Source organism: Phymastichus coffea, unplaced genomic scaffold, assembly GCF_024137745.1.
Source record: "Phymastichus coffea isolate CEN01 unplaced genomic scaffold, Cenicafe_Pcof_1.1 PCOF00077, whole genome shotgun sequence".
In the NCBI taxonomy this organism is placed as follows: domain Eukaryota; kingdom Metazoa; phylum Arthropoda; class Insecta; order Hymenoptera; family Eulophidae; genus Phymastichus; species Phymastichus coffea.
This window is the reverse complement of record NW_026706888.1, coordinates 1299998-1317846: the sequence shown is the minus strand read 5'-3', so window position 1 is coordinate 1317846 and position 17849 is coordinate 1299998. Positions and strand designations below refer to the sequence as shown.

The 17849-nt window shown below is 41.8% G+C and overlaps 2 protein-coding genes across 9 annotated transcripts; one reads left to right on the top strand and one right to left on the bottom strand.

The window, feature by feature from the left end:
• Positions 1–1091: 1091 nt before the first annotated feature.
• On the top strand, positions 1092–12760 carry LOC131668407 (band 7 protein AGAP004871). 3 transcript variants are annotated; one of them, XM_058942523.1, is made up of 8 exons: positions 1170–1214; positions 1399–1473; positions 2807–2933; positions 11490–11605; positions 11674–11829; positions 11895–12154; positions 12232–12412; positions 12628–12760. In XM_058942523.1, the coding sequence occupies exons 3-8, from the start codon at positions 2843–2845 to the stop codon at positions 12724–12726; spliced, it is 903 nt and encodes a 300-aa protein (XP_058798506.1). In that variant the 5' UTR covers positions 1170–1214; positions 1399–1473; positions 2807–2842; the 3' UTR covers positions 12727–12760. The 3 variants fall into 3 exon arrangements, with proteins under 3 accessions (XP_058798507.1, XP_058798506.1, XP_058798508.1); XM_058942524.1 differs by lacking the exon at positions 1399–1473 and having other exon boundaries at positions 1092–1214; XM_058942525.1 differs by lacking the exons at positions 1170–1214; positions 1399–1473; positions 2807–2933 and adding an exon at positions 6452–6844.
• A 1884-nt stretch (positions 12761–14644) lies between these two features.
• On the bottom strand, positions 14645–17082 carry LOC131668408 (cyclin-Q). 6 transcript variants are annotated; one of them, XM_058942528.1, is made up of 9 exons: positions 16896–17082; positions 16515–16831; positions 16353–16413; positions 16106–16274; positions 15862–15998; positions 15640–15737; positions 15343–15561; positions 15042–15272; positions 14645–14782 (listed from the first exon to the last, which is right to left on the bottom strand). In XM_058942528.1, the coding sequence occupies exons 4-9, from the start codon at positions 16141–16143 to the stop codon at positions 14687–14689; spliced, it is 819 nt and encodes a 272-aa protein (XP_058798511.1). In that variant the 5' UTR covers positions 16144–16274; positions 16353–16413; positions 16515–16831; positions 16896–17082; the 3' UTR covers positions 14645–14686. The 6 variants fall into 6 exon arrangements, with proteins under 6 accessions (XP_058798511.1, XP_058798512.1, XP_058798513.1 ...); XM_058942529.1 differs by lacking the exon at positions 16353–16413; XM_058942530.1 differs by lacking the exon at positions 16353–16413 and having other exon boundaries at positions 16748–16831.
• Positions 17083–17849: the final 767 nt, after the last annotated feature.

Sequence of the window (17849 nt, the reverse complement as noted above, 5' to 3'; positions counted from 1 at the left end):
AGATTCCTGCCGCTTGTGGATGACCGCCTTTATCTAGTGAGAAAATGGATGGACCACGAGATTGCCACATACATGGAACTAAAAGAACTTAAAAACTAGATGTGTAATTATAGATGTTGCTAATATTCACGTTCTCATCTTTGGCCATCATAAACATTTTATGAATGTAGATAATTCAGAAAACGATCTTACCGCAAGACTTCGAATGAGGAGGTAGTTCTACATCGATATTATAAGAAAAAAATTATTTTTGTACTTCTTTGATCCAAGTACTGATGTACACTTCAACTAAGAAAACTATAAATTATCTCAAACAAATGCGTTTGCGAAACGATTACTGTTTTAATTAGTTCATGAAGTACACGTATCAAATTCATTAAGGTATATATGTCTTAAAAAATAATTCAATGATGAATACCATTACTTGAAAAATCGGATAAATACTTTGGCTACGTTCGATTTTTCGAACTACATTTTAAAATTATAGATCAATGAAACGAATAATACTGTAATATTAATCTATTATACGATATAATTTAACTTTTTTCTGACATGGCATTCCCTTTTCCGCAATACTTCCAGAGTTCTTCATTATTAATTCTCTCAAGAAATACGCAGAATAAAGTTTTCTGCCGTAGATACGTATGTACTTACATATCGATTGATATAGTTTCGAAAACGTTATGAAAATAAAAAAAAAGAAATCTCGATGAATTGTAATTTTTTTCACACGTCATTGTCTAAAGCAAATTGCGTCTATTTTCTTTAACATCGCCTGATCAAAAATAAATCCTTCGAGCTTAAAAGCACAAACAGCAAATATTTTCTTTGGACAACCGAACGTTCCCATCACCAAGCAACCTCGAAAAACAATTCTATCGACTCCTATCAAAATGAATCAGTTCCCAAAAGTATAATAATCGATAACAATTAGCCTCGCAAGAGTCCAGAAGCAGATAGTAAGACTGTACGCCAAAGCCCTTCAGCCGTGCGGTGTTAAAGTTGTCGGTAATGACGCATGAGAAGGAAAAAAAAAAGTCGAGGTGGCGCCAGGGCGAGCGACGGCATCGACGCAACGTGCGCACGGGTGCCGTCGACGACGACGAGTGTATAGTCCGTCTGACCGTGAGACGCTTTGAGGAGCGCCACGTACTGTATTATACATCCCCGCACTACATCGCTGGCAATCTTCGGCGACACGTCTCTCTAACAAGGTTCTCTACCGATTTCAACAATTTATCTCTTCTCCTACGATCTCTCGCCACCTTTCTCTCTTTTTTTCTCTACATCTCTCTCTCTCTCTCTCTCTCTCTCTCTATCTCTCTCTTTCTGCTTTTACACATCGCTTGGCCTGTCGCGTGACGATTGTCGATCGTTCGTTGCATTACCAATAATCAGTGTGAACCACCGACCGACTGACTGAATAGTCGTATTGTTGATCTACTTTGGGACGACGGTAATTTTTACACGTGGGTGAGTTTGATAGTTTGCTCAATTTATTGAAATAATAGAGCTTCGTTGCACCAATTGCGCATGACGAAACGCAGCTTTCAAAGTGATCCTCCGCGCGCGCGGTTCACCGAAGCAAAAACAAAAAATCGCAATCGAAGCTGGCACCGCTCTGCAATCTGTTTCACGTGTGTGAACCAACGCACTTTGTGTTGTCATCGACGCACGGCTCGTCGGCGAAATTACATTTCTCGCGATCCCTCTTGTCTTCAACCTGCCGAACCGAATGAGCATTGCTAATAATTGTGAAGATCGCTTGAATCGCATCACTCTACACGTGAATATTTCCATTTTTAACGTTCACGTTGACCGCGATATTTAGCTTTTCTTTAGCCGATTTCGAGCTCTTCACAGTTACGCAGAGTCGTGTAGCAGATCGTCTAGAATTCTTTCACGCGCTTTTTCTTCCAAAAGTAATTGCGCTAAATAGCGAAAGAAACATAAAATTATAGAAGACGTCACATTGGCGATTTACGAATATCATGTTTACAGTATCGAGTAACCTTGAGTACGAAACACTTTACTTTGTTCTTATGAGCACACATGTTGAATGTGAGAATGTATAGGCGTCCGCAGGCAATTTTTACGTAGATAAAAGAAGTGTTGCGTATTTGAATTAACTATCACAGTCTCTTGGATTATTTTTGTGACACAGTGCCAGATATCGACGAAAGCTATTTTCATTCAAACTTCATTGAAAACAATACTTGTATGCTTGAATTCTTCAAAAAAAAGAAAAAAAAAGAAAATCATAACACGAGCGAGTTGAAACAGTCGTTAAGATTGTTTTAAAAGCAACTACTATCACTCGAGCACCTCACTCCAGTTGCACCGAAGCACTCCGGGTAATAATTCCAGTTCATAGTGGCGTTCCGCAAACAATGTTAGCTGGCTAACAGAGAGCTAGAAATATCCGAGCAAAGTTACCGCAAACGAAAATTTCATCCGAATCCGTGGCTGTCGCTCGCTCGCAATCGTTCCGAGTTGCCGAGCGAAGTATAACCGTCGCTTTTATCGATCGAACTGAACTTTACTTATTTTCTTTTTTTTTTCTTTCTATTTTGTTTTGAGCGAGAGTCCACGCGCGGCTCGCCCAAACGACGGATAACTGCGCTCGGGCGCGGTAATTAACAGCGTTGTTTGCTCATAAGAACATCGTCGCTTGTCCACGCAAGCAGCAGCAATCACAACCTGCGCACCGCGTCCAAACAATTGCGCCCGCTTCGGTCGCAATTGCAGGACACGCGCATATTATAATGCGTAAATCGATTGTTTGTGTGTTGGACGCGCAATGCAGCTGGCGGGATTCGAGGCACGCATCAGTCCACGTAGGATGTCAGTTCCCATGACAAACATGAATGGGAACAGCACAACGGTACAAATCAACTCGCGACCCGATGACATCCGAAACCGCATTATCAAAGGTTCGTTGCTTCTTTCTTGTTCCGCTTATTGCGTTGCTGTTATATTTATCCCTTCGACGTTTATTGGCCGATTGTCGAAAGCCGCCCGCGTCGCCTGATCCTGTTTTCTTCTTTGTCATTCGTACGCACTAAATTCCACCCGCGCAAACGCATCAGTCTTACGTGCCTTTAGATGGTCGGAGCGCAAGCGGCAATTCGATCGAAGAAGCGTGCCTGCCGAACACGGCTTGGCCGGCAATCAGGCCAATTAGTGCCTGAAAATCGGGCCGAGTTGGGTATCGGGCGGGGGGTGTGAATTTTTGCGAAGGCCCGCGAGCGTTACAATCGCATCGATCCGCGCGGGTTCCACCACCTGTACACGCGGCTTGCCCGTAAGCGGCCGTCCGTGTCATCGGTGAATTATTTATCGCGCACGTGGGACGACGGCGCAGGGGAGGAGAGGGGGAAGGTCGGGGCCTGCGTGTACAACGCGACGCGCCGATTCGGCTGCCGCTCGTTTCCCCTCCGAGCTGGCTCGCGATGAAAAATCGATGGGCTTTTTCGCGTCCAGCCAGCCACCCCGCGCGCCGATTTTCCGCTCGCCTCTCGGCGCGGACGCCCCGGAAGACGCTTTCACTGGAATAAAAGCAAACGTCCACTTGGGGGACACGGCAACGGCTCTATCAACGATCCCTTGATAGTCGTGCTCATGTTTACGAGTAATGGCCGTTAGCGATGGCGTTCCAATTCAATTCACTTTTCGATGCCGCGCCGAGAAAATCGTTACTTCTTAATCTGGTTCTCTTGTTTTCGTTTTTTTTTTCTCTCGGTTATTCCGATGGCTCGCCCGAAGACGAACGCAGAAAAAGGAGATAAGCGACGGGTCTGACATCCTTGCGAAGCCACGGTCCTCTCGCGCGCGCGCGCGCGCGAAAACGATTAGAACCAAGCAGATTAGCCTCGCCACTTGCAAGCTCGTCCAGGTTCGACAATGACTGCCGTTATCACTCGCTCGATTTTCTCATTTCGACCGGACGGCGCCAAGTTCAATTTGCTATTCGTAAATTGGATTTGCGAACTGTCGTCAACGGCTCGGGCGAACTCTCGCGAATGCGTTCGTCAACTTGTTCTGCGGTGAACATACGAAAACTGAGTTTGGTCCGCGATCGATGGGGGAAAAAAAAAGTTCAACGTTCACGCGCTGCTATAGAGCGTTTCGCGTCACGTACATTTGCCAAAGGAAAATTTCGAAAGTACAGCCTTCTCGATCGTTCTATAATCGTACGCGGTCCCTATAATGATCGCCCACACTTTTTTTCTTTTCTTTATTATTATTATTATTATTATTATTTTGTTACAAACTTTTTTTTTATTTCAACACGTGATATTTGCGGATCGGTCGTTAAGTGTGCATTTTTAAATGAAGTATACTCGTAGCTCGATATCGTTATATTCGTCATAATAATTGTCATCGTCGCGGAATTCATTATCTCGAAAAGTTGGCGATTCAGATCAAACGGCGGTAAGATTCTGCGTTCGCGTCAGAGCCGTTGATATTTGTTTTTCTACGGACTCGAACAAAACCGTAGTCGCCATGCGTCAAAATCGAGAGAGACAGAAAAAGAGGGGGTGTACACCGCCTCTAAATTATACCGAATGAAAATTATGAGCTGGAGGAGAAGGTCATGAAAGCTTACCTCTCACGCTGCGGTTTTCTCATCGCGCATGCTCTAATTTCTTTTGACGAGAAGCATATAAGCTTTTCTAGGATCTTTATTACCGACTGTGTTTTCGCCATCGCGGGTTTGTTTTAAAATAAATAAGCTTCCTTTTTCACTGATCACGTAATGGTACATAGCTGGTTATAATTTTGATAAGTGCACGTGGAATTATTTTAAAATCAAAGAAAAATATTGTACGTTAACGTGACATTGCAGAATTACGAGAATACTTGAATTTTGGGGAAAATCAATCGCTGCGCCCGCTCGGAAATCGATTAAGTAAGCCTCGTACACATTGAAATCTCGACGAGCCGTCTCGTAAACTCGCTTAATATTCCAACTGTGAGCAACTCCCCAAATCAATGAGAGAGTGAGGCGCGGAGGAAGGGGGGGGGGGGGGAGAAAGCATGGAATTTTTCGTGGCCGATGAAGCGAAAGTTCCCCTTGGACGGAAGTGTACGCGACGCTCTTGGTAATCCCGGATGTTTTTCCCTTGTACGAGGGGATACACGTGCCACGAGCGAACAGATGGATCATACGAGGGACGAGGCGTTCGCGAAAAATTGAGTAGTTTCCCAGGGCGATTATTGACATTTGAGAAAGAATAGAAAAGGAATTTTTCCAGAGAGAAGGAAAAAAGGGCACAACGGACGCTCGTGGAAAGCCACTCGTAAATACCTGCCGACCCACTTTCGGGATTTGCAGAAAATAATAGGAAATAACGTTCAAAGCTTCTGGCACTCAAACTCGTTTCGGCGAGCATTTACTATTCCACAGGCACTTCATTTCAACTTTGCTGCTCTCGCGTCGCGGAGATTAATTATTGCTTCGCACTTTCGCGGTAAAAAATTCACGGCCAAAATCAAGTTGCAGTCGCGCTGACGTCAACGACATGACATTCGATATCACAAAAGGAGCAGACAAGTCGGCAAAGAGACGGAACACCTCAAAGAACGCCCAGAATAAATTGAACGGCTGATGGAGCGCGTCTTTCCGCTGTCGTAGCAGACCAAGTCTTCTGTTCGCTGGCAATGGTCGATGTACGGGACAACTTCCGTACGAATTGTTCGTCAATGCAAATTTCATCGTGGCAACCTTTGACGCTATAAACGAATAAAAGAATATGGACAGAGTCGATGGTCGGCATCAGATGCGCGTAGGGAGAACCAAGTTTGCAGCGCTCAAGCTTCTCGTGACAGTTTCACCAAGAAACTTTCTTCCTTGCTTTAATAACCATCCCTTGAATAAATTGCCGCTCGTTTGACGCGCGCCGCGCAGTCGTAAACGCGTGTAATTCGAGTTTCGGGCAGATCGCCTCTGAGTTAACGGGCGCGCGGACCGAGAGAAGCTCTCGCGCCTGACCGCATCCACCTATTTTCCACTCGAACGGGCGTTGAGAGGCGCTTGCGACTTGACGTGTACGCGCGCGCAGCATATTGGCACGTGGTAACTCGAAACGCTGTAGAGAGCGTCGAGACGCGAGCTTTCGCGATGAAAAGTCCGCCAAGCCAACGACGACGAGCTTTTCCGCGTAGCGTGGGCTCGACGACGGAAAGAGAACGGAAATCATCGTCGTCTCTCCCCGAAAGCCGACGATCGCGAGCGGCGATCCGCCGTCGTACGGCCGGCTCGCGCGAGACGTGCTCCTCGCCACGGCGTCGGGGCGCGAAGAGGGCGAGAATTCCCCTTGGATCGCTCCCCTATCGCGGCAGGATTCTCGCCGGGCACGGGTAAACAACAAGCTCCAGTGCGCATGTGCGCTCGAGGGTGCGCTTTCCGCGCTCGCACAGCGGGGCGATGTAGGCTAGTACAAGCCGGACTGCTTGCTCGGGAAAAAGTGTATTTGCTAATCAACAGGCAGCGGCGGATAATCAATTTCGGTTGCACGCTGCCGAGGCTGCTGCCACCGCCTGCGCGCCAATTGTCCCTTCGGCCGTGGTGCACTCGCTCGCGTCGTCGGGGGTAGTGGGACAGAAAGAACGCGGGAGGAGAAGGTGAACGCGCTCTCCGAGACAGAGACGCGGCCGCTTGTATTTCACGGGGGACAGTGTGGCACAGTGCACGCGACTATAACACACAGCCGGGGGTCACGGTCGGAGCTTACATCGTCGTCTTCTTCTTCTTCTTCTTCTTCTTCTTCTTCTTCTTCTTCCTCTTCTCCTTCCGCCTAGTGACTCGTCTTCCCCGCCCGGACTTTTATCATGAACAAAGGTGAGCATGCACGTGTGTGTTTGGTGGCCGGGCAAGTTGAATATATATATATTTTTTTCTGAAGACGTGGGTACGCAGTGGAAAAAGTCGCGATTGATCGGAGGATGATATTTCGATAATTTCATTGCTGGATCGCTAATATATCTTGTTGTTTTGATATCGATTCCAATTTTGGTCGAAAATCAATGAACCGATAGAAGAGTTTTGAGTACCCCCCGTCCTGTTTCGGCACTTTGTAAGGTTCAATCAAACGTATTTACAACGAAACTACGCGACAAATACACGATTATAGGCAATTCACGCATAGTTTATTTTTCCACAGCCCTTTAGAAAAGACTGCAATAGTGAACCGATGATTTGTTAACGTCAATTTTGACAAGGTGGCATATTTTTATATCGATAAAAATAACGTTGATACGAATATTTTTATTCAAAATATTTCAAAAGATTTTTCATCGCTGATCGTAAAATTAAGAAAATATAACTATAGTTGTTCAAAGCAATCGAAAAACGTCTAGCAACATACTGTACGACTATGAACAGCGATCAGATACGTATATTCTTATAAATATTCCATTATCCATTTCCCGACGAACAAAATTTTAGCTCAACCACTACAAAGAAACAGCAATACAGGAGACGTCACGCTCGAAGCGCATTAAGTTTTGACAAGCAAAACATTTGCCTCAGGCCCCCGTCAAGGAGATCAAACTCTCATATTTGAATAATTTCGTGGACATTGACTAGTTTGTGCATGTATACGTAACGATTGTTAGCGAATAACAGAAATAAAAGAAAAAACGCCATCGATCATTCCAAGTTCAATAACTCGCTCAGCGCAATTAGCACGCGGCCGATAACTTATAACTTTGTTAGAGAGTCGTTCAGGGTAGATAAAATGCTTTTACCTGGCCTAAACGACGGGTGGAACTTGGTTAGCGGAACGCCGACTTGCAAAAATATCGAAAGCTCGGCCGGACGCGTTTATTTAAAAAAAAAAAAAAAAAACAAAAAAAAAAAGCTGCAAGAGGATAAACAAATGGCGAATGCGGCTTCGGCGTGCACGCCGCGAGCTTGTGCATTCCTTAAATATATGCAAATCGGCGCGTTCGTGCAGCGAGCCCCGGGAATAGCGCGCGGAGCTTTACTTTTAGACATGAACACTCGATCGCGCCATATACTCGGCTAAACGAAGGCGCTGCGGCGATGCATTGCAAAAGGAACGAAGCTAAGGTGGACGCTGCGCGCACTCGAAGGATAATTTTTAATCAAGTTAATTGAGCCTCCCCTTGTTTTTCCCGCTCAAGTAAAACAAATTAGCCAACCATAAATTGGAATGAAGTGTCGCGCGAATGTTTCCCGGACACGTGTGGCAATCAGTCAGAGAACGGCAAGGAGTGTATAGTGGCCATTTAGATCTATTAAAAATTCATATCACATTAAAAACTTGGGGATATCCGTCACAACGCGAACTGTTAAATAGCAGTATTCATATGCGATACTTTCAGGTTATTGCTGTGCTTACTTGCACCATTGTCGATGCAAAACTCGTTAGTAACTTCGTATACGTTATAAATATTCTCAATTTAGCTTTACCATTAGCAGGCGTAATTATCGTTGTTCGATGGCCTTTAATTTATAAAAAGAACAGGGATCGTAAACTTGAGTACTTTTACTTCTTTCTTCATTCGAAATTCAGTTCAAAATCGACTTTATAATTAACATGGAATTTCGATCATTTTAATTTAGCACTGAAGCTAAAAACCCCAATAGCAAGTCGAGTATACTGTAATTTTAGAGCGAAATAGAAAATTGCAAATGATCTCTAAAAAAGTAAATAAAATAATTCAATTCCAAATAAAAATTTCGGGACTAGTCAACTTCCTTCAACGCTTCAACATCTGACATGCCGTGATTTCAATCCCATCAAAAATTTGCTGGATTCTTAAAAAGAACGTTACTGTCAACACGGATTTCAAACGAGACTGTAGGCATCTTCGCTTAATAGCCGTGAAAGGGAAATAGCGAAACCCAACGGAACAAGGAGGTCTCGTACACGCGCCCAAGCTGATTACGCGCACAGTATCTATGAACATTTGTCCAAATTTAATCGAATTTATCGAGCGTTCCGATATTCGAAGGCCGTCGTCAAATAGGCACGTGTGATTATAGAGCTCGAGGCATGAAAAAATTGTAGGTGCAGGCTTGTGTATCCTCAATTAGCTCTGAAACCGTTTTAAACTCGTTAACGTCCTCGTGGCCAGCGTATCATATTTAGCCTATTATGGGGGCGGCTAACGACGTTTCGATGTAATTATTTCGCTACTCCGAGACCGTCGCGTAATTTGCAATTCACATTGCTCTCGCTCGCCCGATCGCTTTGTCGCGTCGTCGGAAGTTTATAAAATCAAGCTCATCTTCGTGGGGCGCATAATCGACCAATGACTCTCTTTCGTCCAGGTCGTCGATGAATTCTTCGGGGCGGATGAAATTCGGATATACGGAAACCCTAACGCCCTCGAGCCCTTCATTGCCCTTTTAACCGGCTGCTCGTTTACGAATTGGGCAAATAAAAACACACGTTGATTTATGACATTTAAACAATTCCCTTGCGCAATGCGTAAATCCAACGAGCAGAGTTGGTCAAGTAAACACGTTTCTATTCGCTCTCTCAGCCGACCGCTTCAGCTTCGGCATTTGCCATCCGTGTAAGCGGCAAACACAATAGTTCGTTGAAAATTACGAGAACAGAAGCCTCTTGCGCAAAAGTGAAATTAGCTCTTTCGCGCCGCCGCCGCGAAACGTCACGCTGCGACGCGCGTCTTGAAGCTCCGTTGAAAATTTCATTGAACTACCTTTCCCGTTCGTCGTTCGAGAGCACTTTGCGCTAATTTTCTCTCTCTCTCCCCTCTCTCTCTCTTTGCCGGTGTCACTTATACTCGATGCGCGGCGACTGACGGCACTTGATCTTTTTCTTTTTTTTTTCTTTTTTTATGAAGTTGAGCTGCCTTGCTCGACATGCGTTTGAAATCTGACGGACGGATGAAGACTGAGTGATTCGTTGTAAATCGAATTTACTTTGAATTATTACAGGTGAGAAAATAAGAAACGAAGTCGTTACAATTAACGACTAATAATTGACTGTCGGCAAGTTAAAAGTGAAATTTTTCGCTCGACGTAACGATCGATGTAGATAAACCGAAACAAAGGATGTCACTCGAGATTCTTTGTCGAACACAACTTGCAAGAGACGAATTATCGATTGGCAAACTTGTACGAGGCGTTTGGATAGTCGCGGAAGCAGCTCGCGAAAAATACAATGGTATTTCGAGGAGGCAGCTCACCCCCGAGTGAATTGCAGATCACCAACGGAACTTCGTCTCACCTGGGCTGCGACGCGCTCCGATGGCATTTCTCGCACCGAGAGCGATGGCGATTCGGTCGCTGCGAGCGCGCGACGCCTGCGGTTCGAGAGAAATCGACGCGACCTCCGACGTTAACGTCGTGCCATCCATCGTTGCAACGTACAGCGCGCGCTGGGACATTCAATACCACTCGGACGATGCCGAAACCGAAGTATTTCGGCGGGCAAATTACAGTCGGCTGCTCGCAAGCCAATTGATGCGACTGCGCGTTCGGTTGAGGCAAACATCGTTCGCCCGGCGGCTTCCGCGCGTTTCTCCTCGGCGAAGAAGTATCAGCGACCAGCAAACGCAGTCGTCGAGTCTCAGGGAAAGAGGAAGAGAGCGAGAGAGAAAGGAGGAGCGTCAATAAAATTCCACACATCTCTCTCTCGCTTGCGCGCGCGCGCGCGCTACGATCGACATCTCCCTTCCTCCTCGACAGGCATCCCTCGGGCGATACGTCGCTGGCAGAGGGCAAAATCCGCGGTGGTGCGCGAAAAAGCTTCCCTGCCCTCGGCCGCGCTTACACGCCTACGCGCGTATCGGGACGCTCGATACGCGCGCGCGACGTGGTCGTGGCTCGACGTCGCGCTCTTATGCGCGCGGAAGATCAATCGCAAATTCGCACGTGAATTCCAACGTTTTTTCTTGCGTCTATCGCGCTGTATCGACGAATTTCAATACGTACAAAAAGAATTCACGTTGCAGAGGTTGACGCTGTGCCGACGCACTGTTTTACGAAAGAAAAAATTTCGACGGCTTTTAAAAACGATACTCGCGGCTTCGTTCCTTCGCATCCATACAAATATTCGCTGGGAATATTTTCGGGTCGATACTATTTTATTATCGAGAAAAACTCGACGAACGCACGAAACTTACGTCGAACGACGCGACGCACGCACATTCGAAGGTGACTTTGGTCGTGTGGCTGATTAGCCTAGGTGCATCTTGGCTGCACCTTCGCGCGAAGATATTAGAAAAGAAAAAAGCTGGCGACCTTCAGCGTTTATGGAACAATCCATTGAAAGCGTTTATGTACGGTCTCGCCACGGTTTCGCGAATAATGTTAAGGTGAAGCGCTCGCGTATTATTAGAAAAGTTGCTCGGTGCATTGGTAGTAGATCCAGCTGATTATATTCTATTTATACGACGTGGCACGGGTCGTTATAGCTTAGCTCGCGCACGACGTTGACGACGACGACGACCGATCGCTATAGCGTTCGCTCGCTTTGTCATTGCAGCGGAGGACGGTAATAGCTCGGGCAACGATGAGGGCACCTGCGGGAAGGTTCTTATCGTGCTGTCGTGGATCCTGGTGGTGCTGACGATGCCGTTCTCCCTGTTCGTCTGCTTCAAGGTGCGTTGTCGCGCGACCAGCGGCCAGCGGCGTGTCGACAATATAGTTTTGCCGCGTCTGTCGCGCAGGTGGTGCAGGAGTACGAAAGAGCTGTGATATTCCGGCTGGGCAGGCTTCTATCCGGCGGCGCCAAAGGCCCAGGAATCTTCTTCATTCTGCCGTGCGTGGACAGCTACGCGCGCGTGGACCTGCGCACCCGCACCTACGACGTGCCCCCGCAAGAGGTATGCAGCGCTCTCGGCGCTCGTACAGGTGACTGATCGGGTCTGCGTCGAGGTTTGCCAAACAGGTACTGACCAAAGACAGCGTGACGGTCTCGGTGGACGCGGTGGTGTACTACCGCGTGAACAACGCCACGATCTCGATCGCCAACGTGGAGAACGCCCACCACAGCACCCGGCTACTCGCCCAGACGACGCTGCGCAACACCATGGGCACGCGACCGCTTCACGAGATTCTCAGCGAGCGCGAGACCATCTCCGGGAACATGCAGACCTCGCTGGACGAGGCCACCGACGCCTGGGGCATCAAGGTCGAGCGAGTCGAGATGTGAGTCGTCGACGATGGTCGTCGAGCTCTTCCTATGGTTTCACGTTCTTACGCGCTGCGCTCTTTTTCACACACAGTAAGGACGTCAGGCTGCCGGTGCAACTGCAGCGCGCCATGGCTGCCGAAGCCGAAGCCGCGCGCGAGGCGCGCGCCAAGGTCATCGCCGCCGAGGGCGAGCAGAAGGCAAGCAGGGCTCTGCGCGAAGCTTCCGAGGTGATTGGCGATTCGCCGGCTGCTCTTCAGCTGCGCTATCTTCAGGTACGTTTCTTAAGCACATTTCTCGACTTTACGATCGACGCCTATTTTCGGACGAACGTTGCGCGAATCGAAGCCGGCGTAGTTTCTTCGTCGTGAAAAAACCTTGAGCAAGGAATTTTCGAGCGGCATAATCTTATTTTTATTCATTGAACAACTGATTACTGGATTCGTTCGTGAACGCATGGAATGCTAAATGTGCTGATCTTCGTTTTCAGACTCTCAACACCATCTCGGCCGAGAAGAATTCAACGATTGTATTCCCGTTACCAATTGACATGCTAACTTACTTTTTGAAGGCTAAAGAGGCGGCCTAAACGATCCAATTTTTCATTTTTCTAACACCTACAAGTGTTGAATAAATACTAACAAAAAAAGAAACGAGGACTGATAAAACCAAAAACAACAGCTTCAATTTCAGAGACAAACATTAATTTGACGAGTAATCCCATTTCTGGTTGAAGTGCGTTCAATTTTTTAATATTTATAATAGTCGTGCGATCTGTTTAAACACTATACAACGATAGGTAAAACGTTCAACCAGCCATCATGATGTATACTTAAAGACAAGAGAGAAAAAATCAAGCGATTGCAAGGTCTAAGATGCATACACTTTTTAATAAATGTCAATCGATGTGATAATTGTAGGAAAAAGAAAGCAAGAGCACTTCTCCGAGAAACTAAAAGATCAAGATAATGTTGCGTTTGTTTTTGAAAATAACATCGGTTGTTCTTTTCATGACTGACCAGCAACTGTTTTTCATAGATTTTTAAAAGAAAAACATTTTCTCTTGTAGAAAGGCTGAAAAGTAAGAGTATTGTATAACTCGTAAAGTTATTTTCTTGATGTTATAATATTGGGAGATTAACTTATACGTAGCTTGTTAGAAGAAGTCATTGATACTTGGAATTTCAGTCTCTGAAAGACAAATTATTCGTTTTAAAAAAGTTTTTATAACATTTTTTATCGATAATGATATATCATTGAAAGTATTTTTCACACGATTTAACAGTTTACGAGTATATTCAAATGACATTTGCTTCAAGTTCACGAATTTTTTTTCAAAATATGTAAATATCGACTGTAAAAAATGAAAAGCATCGATTTTATACACATAAGTTAATGATACACATAAGTTAATGAACATTTTACGAATATATAATACTATTGTGTATTTACTATCATTACACGTAGCTAGATTTTGATGTGAAAGTAATTACAAATTTTTATGGTAAATATAATATTTCAAGTATAGTTTTAAAGTGAAATATACTTGAAATATAATGGCCAAAGATTTCAATTATAAAGTTACTGCAAATATATAATTCTTTTTATATGTTCAATATAATTTACGCTACTCGTCAAGAAAAAAATTACGAGATGTTTTTGTAATTTTGTGACATATATGTATTGTTTCAGTTATTTTATTTCGATAAATTAAAACTCATCAAAATAGTTTGCCCTCTTATATAGTATAAACTTAAGTTATATTTAGTTTTTATTTTCTTAAATGTTTGATGTAAAAACTTAACGAGATATTTGAAAAATATATCAAGTTACGTGAAAAACAATTTTTTGAAAAAAGTTTTATACCGAGTTCTTAAAACTTCATTAATAACTAGGGTTAATGGGATCCAATCACCAAAGAGTTAAAGGTGCTGCAGATATTTTTCATTACTTTCAGTAAATTTAAACATTGAATTTGAATTCTTTATCAATATTTGTCTATGAAACTAATCAGAAAATAATATTAATTTTTTTATTTACTTTCCAATATTGATGTTTTTAAAAAAATATAATTTTTGATTGCTATCTTTTATTACTCTTAAATATCTGTTATAGAAAACTGAATGAATGTTTTATTTTGGTTTCGAAATTTCGCCAAAATAAATTTGAATTGTTGATGACACTGTTGATTTTGTAAAGTAACATATTGGATAACATTGATTTTGTGATTTCTAATACTTCATTGACTTTATTTGAATGTAATTATATTTTTTCTAAGATACTGATGCCTCGACCAAAATATATTCAAAAGACTGTATGTAGCAAAAATATCAAAGTACATAATAATAAGCAGGAAAAATAATGTGTAACTTAAAACTCAATTCGTCAAATGATTATTTACTTACACTATATATACACATACAAAAAATGAAAAGTGTGTGGACGTAAAATTACCAATGGGTTTCTTAGACAATATTTAGTTCACAAAACTCAAAAAAAATCTGTAAATGTTGGACACTGAGTCGATTTTCAATGAAAAAATCTATGAACTAACGATCACTTGTCTCTGGCTCCTCGTCGTACGATGACATAACTTTGTCCATAATTTCCCATAGCTTATCTCTGGTTAGATCTTTACAAAAAACCTGTAGAAATGTTATCGATTAAAAAATTATTTGTGAATGTTGAACAGTATGTACATCATATGTAAAATTCATGTTATCTTAAAAATTAAAAAATTGTGATTCACTCAATGGAATAGTAAAATTTCATGGCAATAAAATATATGAATAATGTAAAACAAGTTACATTTTATTTTACCTTGTCTCAAATGGTTATCTGAATTCTGAAGTAATTCTAATATTATACTCAACTAAACAATACAAAATTAATTTCAGTACTTACATTGAACCAAGATTGCTGATCACATTCATCCATAAGAGGCACTACAACTCCATAAATTTGTAAAGCCAAATTGATACAAGCTATGGCAATCAGATTTGGTGGATAATCAAGGACAGCAGGAATGTGATGAAAATCTTGTAAGAGTGCCATACTCGTTCTAGCTACAGGATATTTTCCCCACTCTTCTTCTCCAAACCAGGCTTGCAAAGATCGCAAGTAGTGAAGCATGTACTGAAAAATAGTGATAAATTAATAAAACTAATCAATCAGTCATACGAAAATAAGTCTAAGGTAAATTTACCTTGTGAGGATGTTCTGGCATGACATGGAACTTCAACATACGCATAATTAAAAGCTCTGCTTGTACTATAGCATCTCGCATAAACCAGTATTGATCACCCAATTCCAATGGTGGTGAACCTCTATGTAATGTACTGTACGATACATTCATGACATCTCTAATTTTAAGGGTATTGTCTTTTATTTTTCCTGCCAAGTACAAACATGTCGCTGCTATTAACTGTAAAACAGAATTATGTACTTTATTATTTTTAATTTACAGTATAAATGATAAAAAAAGATATTTAAAAAAACTAACATATGGATCATATCCTTGTGGAGTTGCTTCTCTCATAAACCTATGAAATAAAGAAGCAGCAGTGGATATCGTCAAAACATTAGCTTCTAATTTCAAACCTAAAAAATGTTGACAATTTTATATCTCTACTTATGTTATGTAAATTTTAAAAATATTATGTCAGAAAATATTTCTATTTACATATTGTTTTGTAATCTAACTTTTACAGGTTAGTAAACTTACCACACTCAAAAATGAACCTAGCTACTGTGAAACTATCTGTGGCTTTAGAGTAGTCAATTACTTTTATATTTTTTTGTAGGGTGAGCCTTTTTTCTCTTTGCATAGCCAGAACGTCAATAACCCCTTTCATTTTTGAACTGTAATAAAAAAATAATGTTGAAATTGAACTGTTAAAACCTTTAAGACTGTTTCTATGAAAATGTTAGAATTATGATATGGAATACACAAGACAATTAGTATATACCTGTAAAGTGGCTCCATCATTAAGTTAAAATGTGACATTTTAAAAATCTTTTTACATTCCAGGTTCAGCAACTGATTTATTAATTCTTTTTTTTACAAGCTAATGTTTGTGAATAAAATACCTAAAATTATCCAATGATGGCACTTGATCCGCTCAATGCTGGAGCCACCTTAAATTTCAAAAGTTAACTACTACAGTGTTAATAAAAAAAATCAGCAAAAAAAGAATAAAACAAAAAAAAAGTTACTATCTTGCTATGTTAATATCAATTGCTGCCAAAGGGAAGTGTGAGGGTAAGATACTGTAACCTTAATGAAAATTATACAACACTATACATTTGACAATAAGTCGAGCTTTGCTGATGATAATTTGTTGTGATACATAGAATTGCAGCGATAGGCTCGCTTACCTCAAAATTTCGCCTGTGTTATTTGGTTCCAAGTGTAACATTTTTTTATGCCTATTTCAGATTCTCTAACGCAACACACACGCACCAGATATTCTTTCTCATACTAATCACATACGCCAAGTAGCAATCAGAGAGGGAGAGAGTATATATATAAGTCTCGTTCTTATAATTGTTAACGATAATGCTTTCTATTTTCGTACAATTAATATAGCTTTGATAACTATGATAACTACCTATATAAAAGGCAAAAAGTGTTGCACACTACAGAAAGTTGGACAGCAAACCCTCAAGGTTATGTGGCGATTCAAGTCGTTTAGCTTTTTTTATGTAAAATAAAAATATTTATTAACAGATAACATTTATTGCATAGATAAGTCTTACCTTCTCAACATCACGAATTCTGTATATAAAATGAGTCCGATATAAAGCAGTAAACGCAAATATTTCACACAAACCACGCTAATAGAAATTTCTTTGACGCGTGACGCCAAACAAACCTATACTACCGGGGGGCGCCCAGGATTAAGCCGGGAAAGAAGTATGGTTATGTTACGAGAATCACGCACCACCAAACGTCCAAACAGTGTAAAAGCTTATGCTCTGTTCACAATATGTATGTTGTTTTTGCGTTTATGGTTACGTTGTTGCGTGTTTGTGATTGGATCATTTTTTTATAATCGGCATTCAAACGATTTGTCAGAAAGTCAAAAATAATTTTTAAGGGTGAATATCAAGATGAATGGAAATTAACCTCCATTCGAAATTCAGATAAATACTCAATTGAATATTATTCAATTATTCATCAAAACGTATTCAATGAGAAGTAAAAATACCTAAAATATTTAATTTTTATGTATGTTATGTTTATTAATTATAACGTGTAATTAACATTTAGATTGTAAGTTCTTTTTCTCTAGCCATAGGTGAATATTGTTAAACGTCCTGTGTTCTTTGGAAAAGTTTCCTTCAACGAAGTGAACAACAATAAGAACTACAAAATTTTGAAGCAATATTTATTATTTATTTTTACCGAGAACTTATCCATTAGTCGAAAAAATAGAATTCACTGTTGCCCGCTGTGAACCATTCCTAGGATAGATGTCACAGCTTGACACTTTACACTTGAAACGATCACTAAGTAATTGACATAACTGTTTTTTATTGTGCTTATATATTTTTAGACGATGATGATTTATTCAAAAGGAAAATTTTAATATCGCAAGATAAATTAAGACGAACGCAAAAAGGATCGGCAATAATATTTTGAGTAAAAGAAATCCAGCATACATGTGTTAAAACATTATGTATTTATAAGGTGACGAGATCTCAATCATA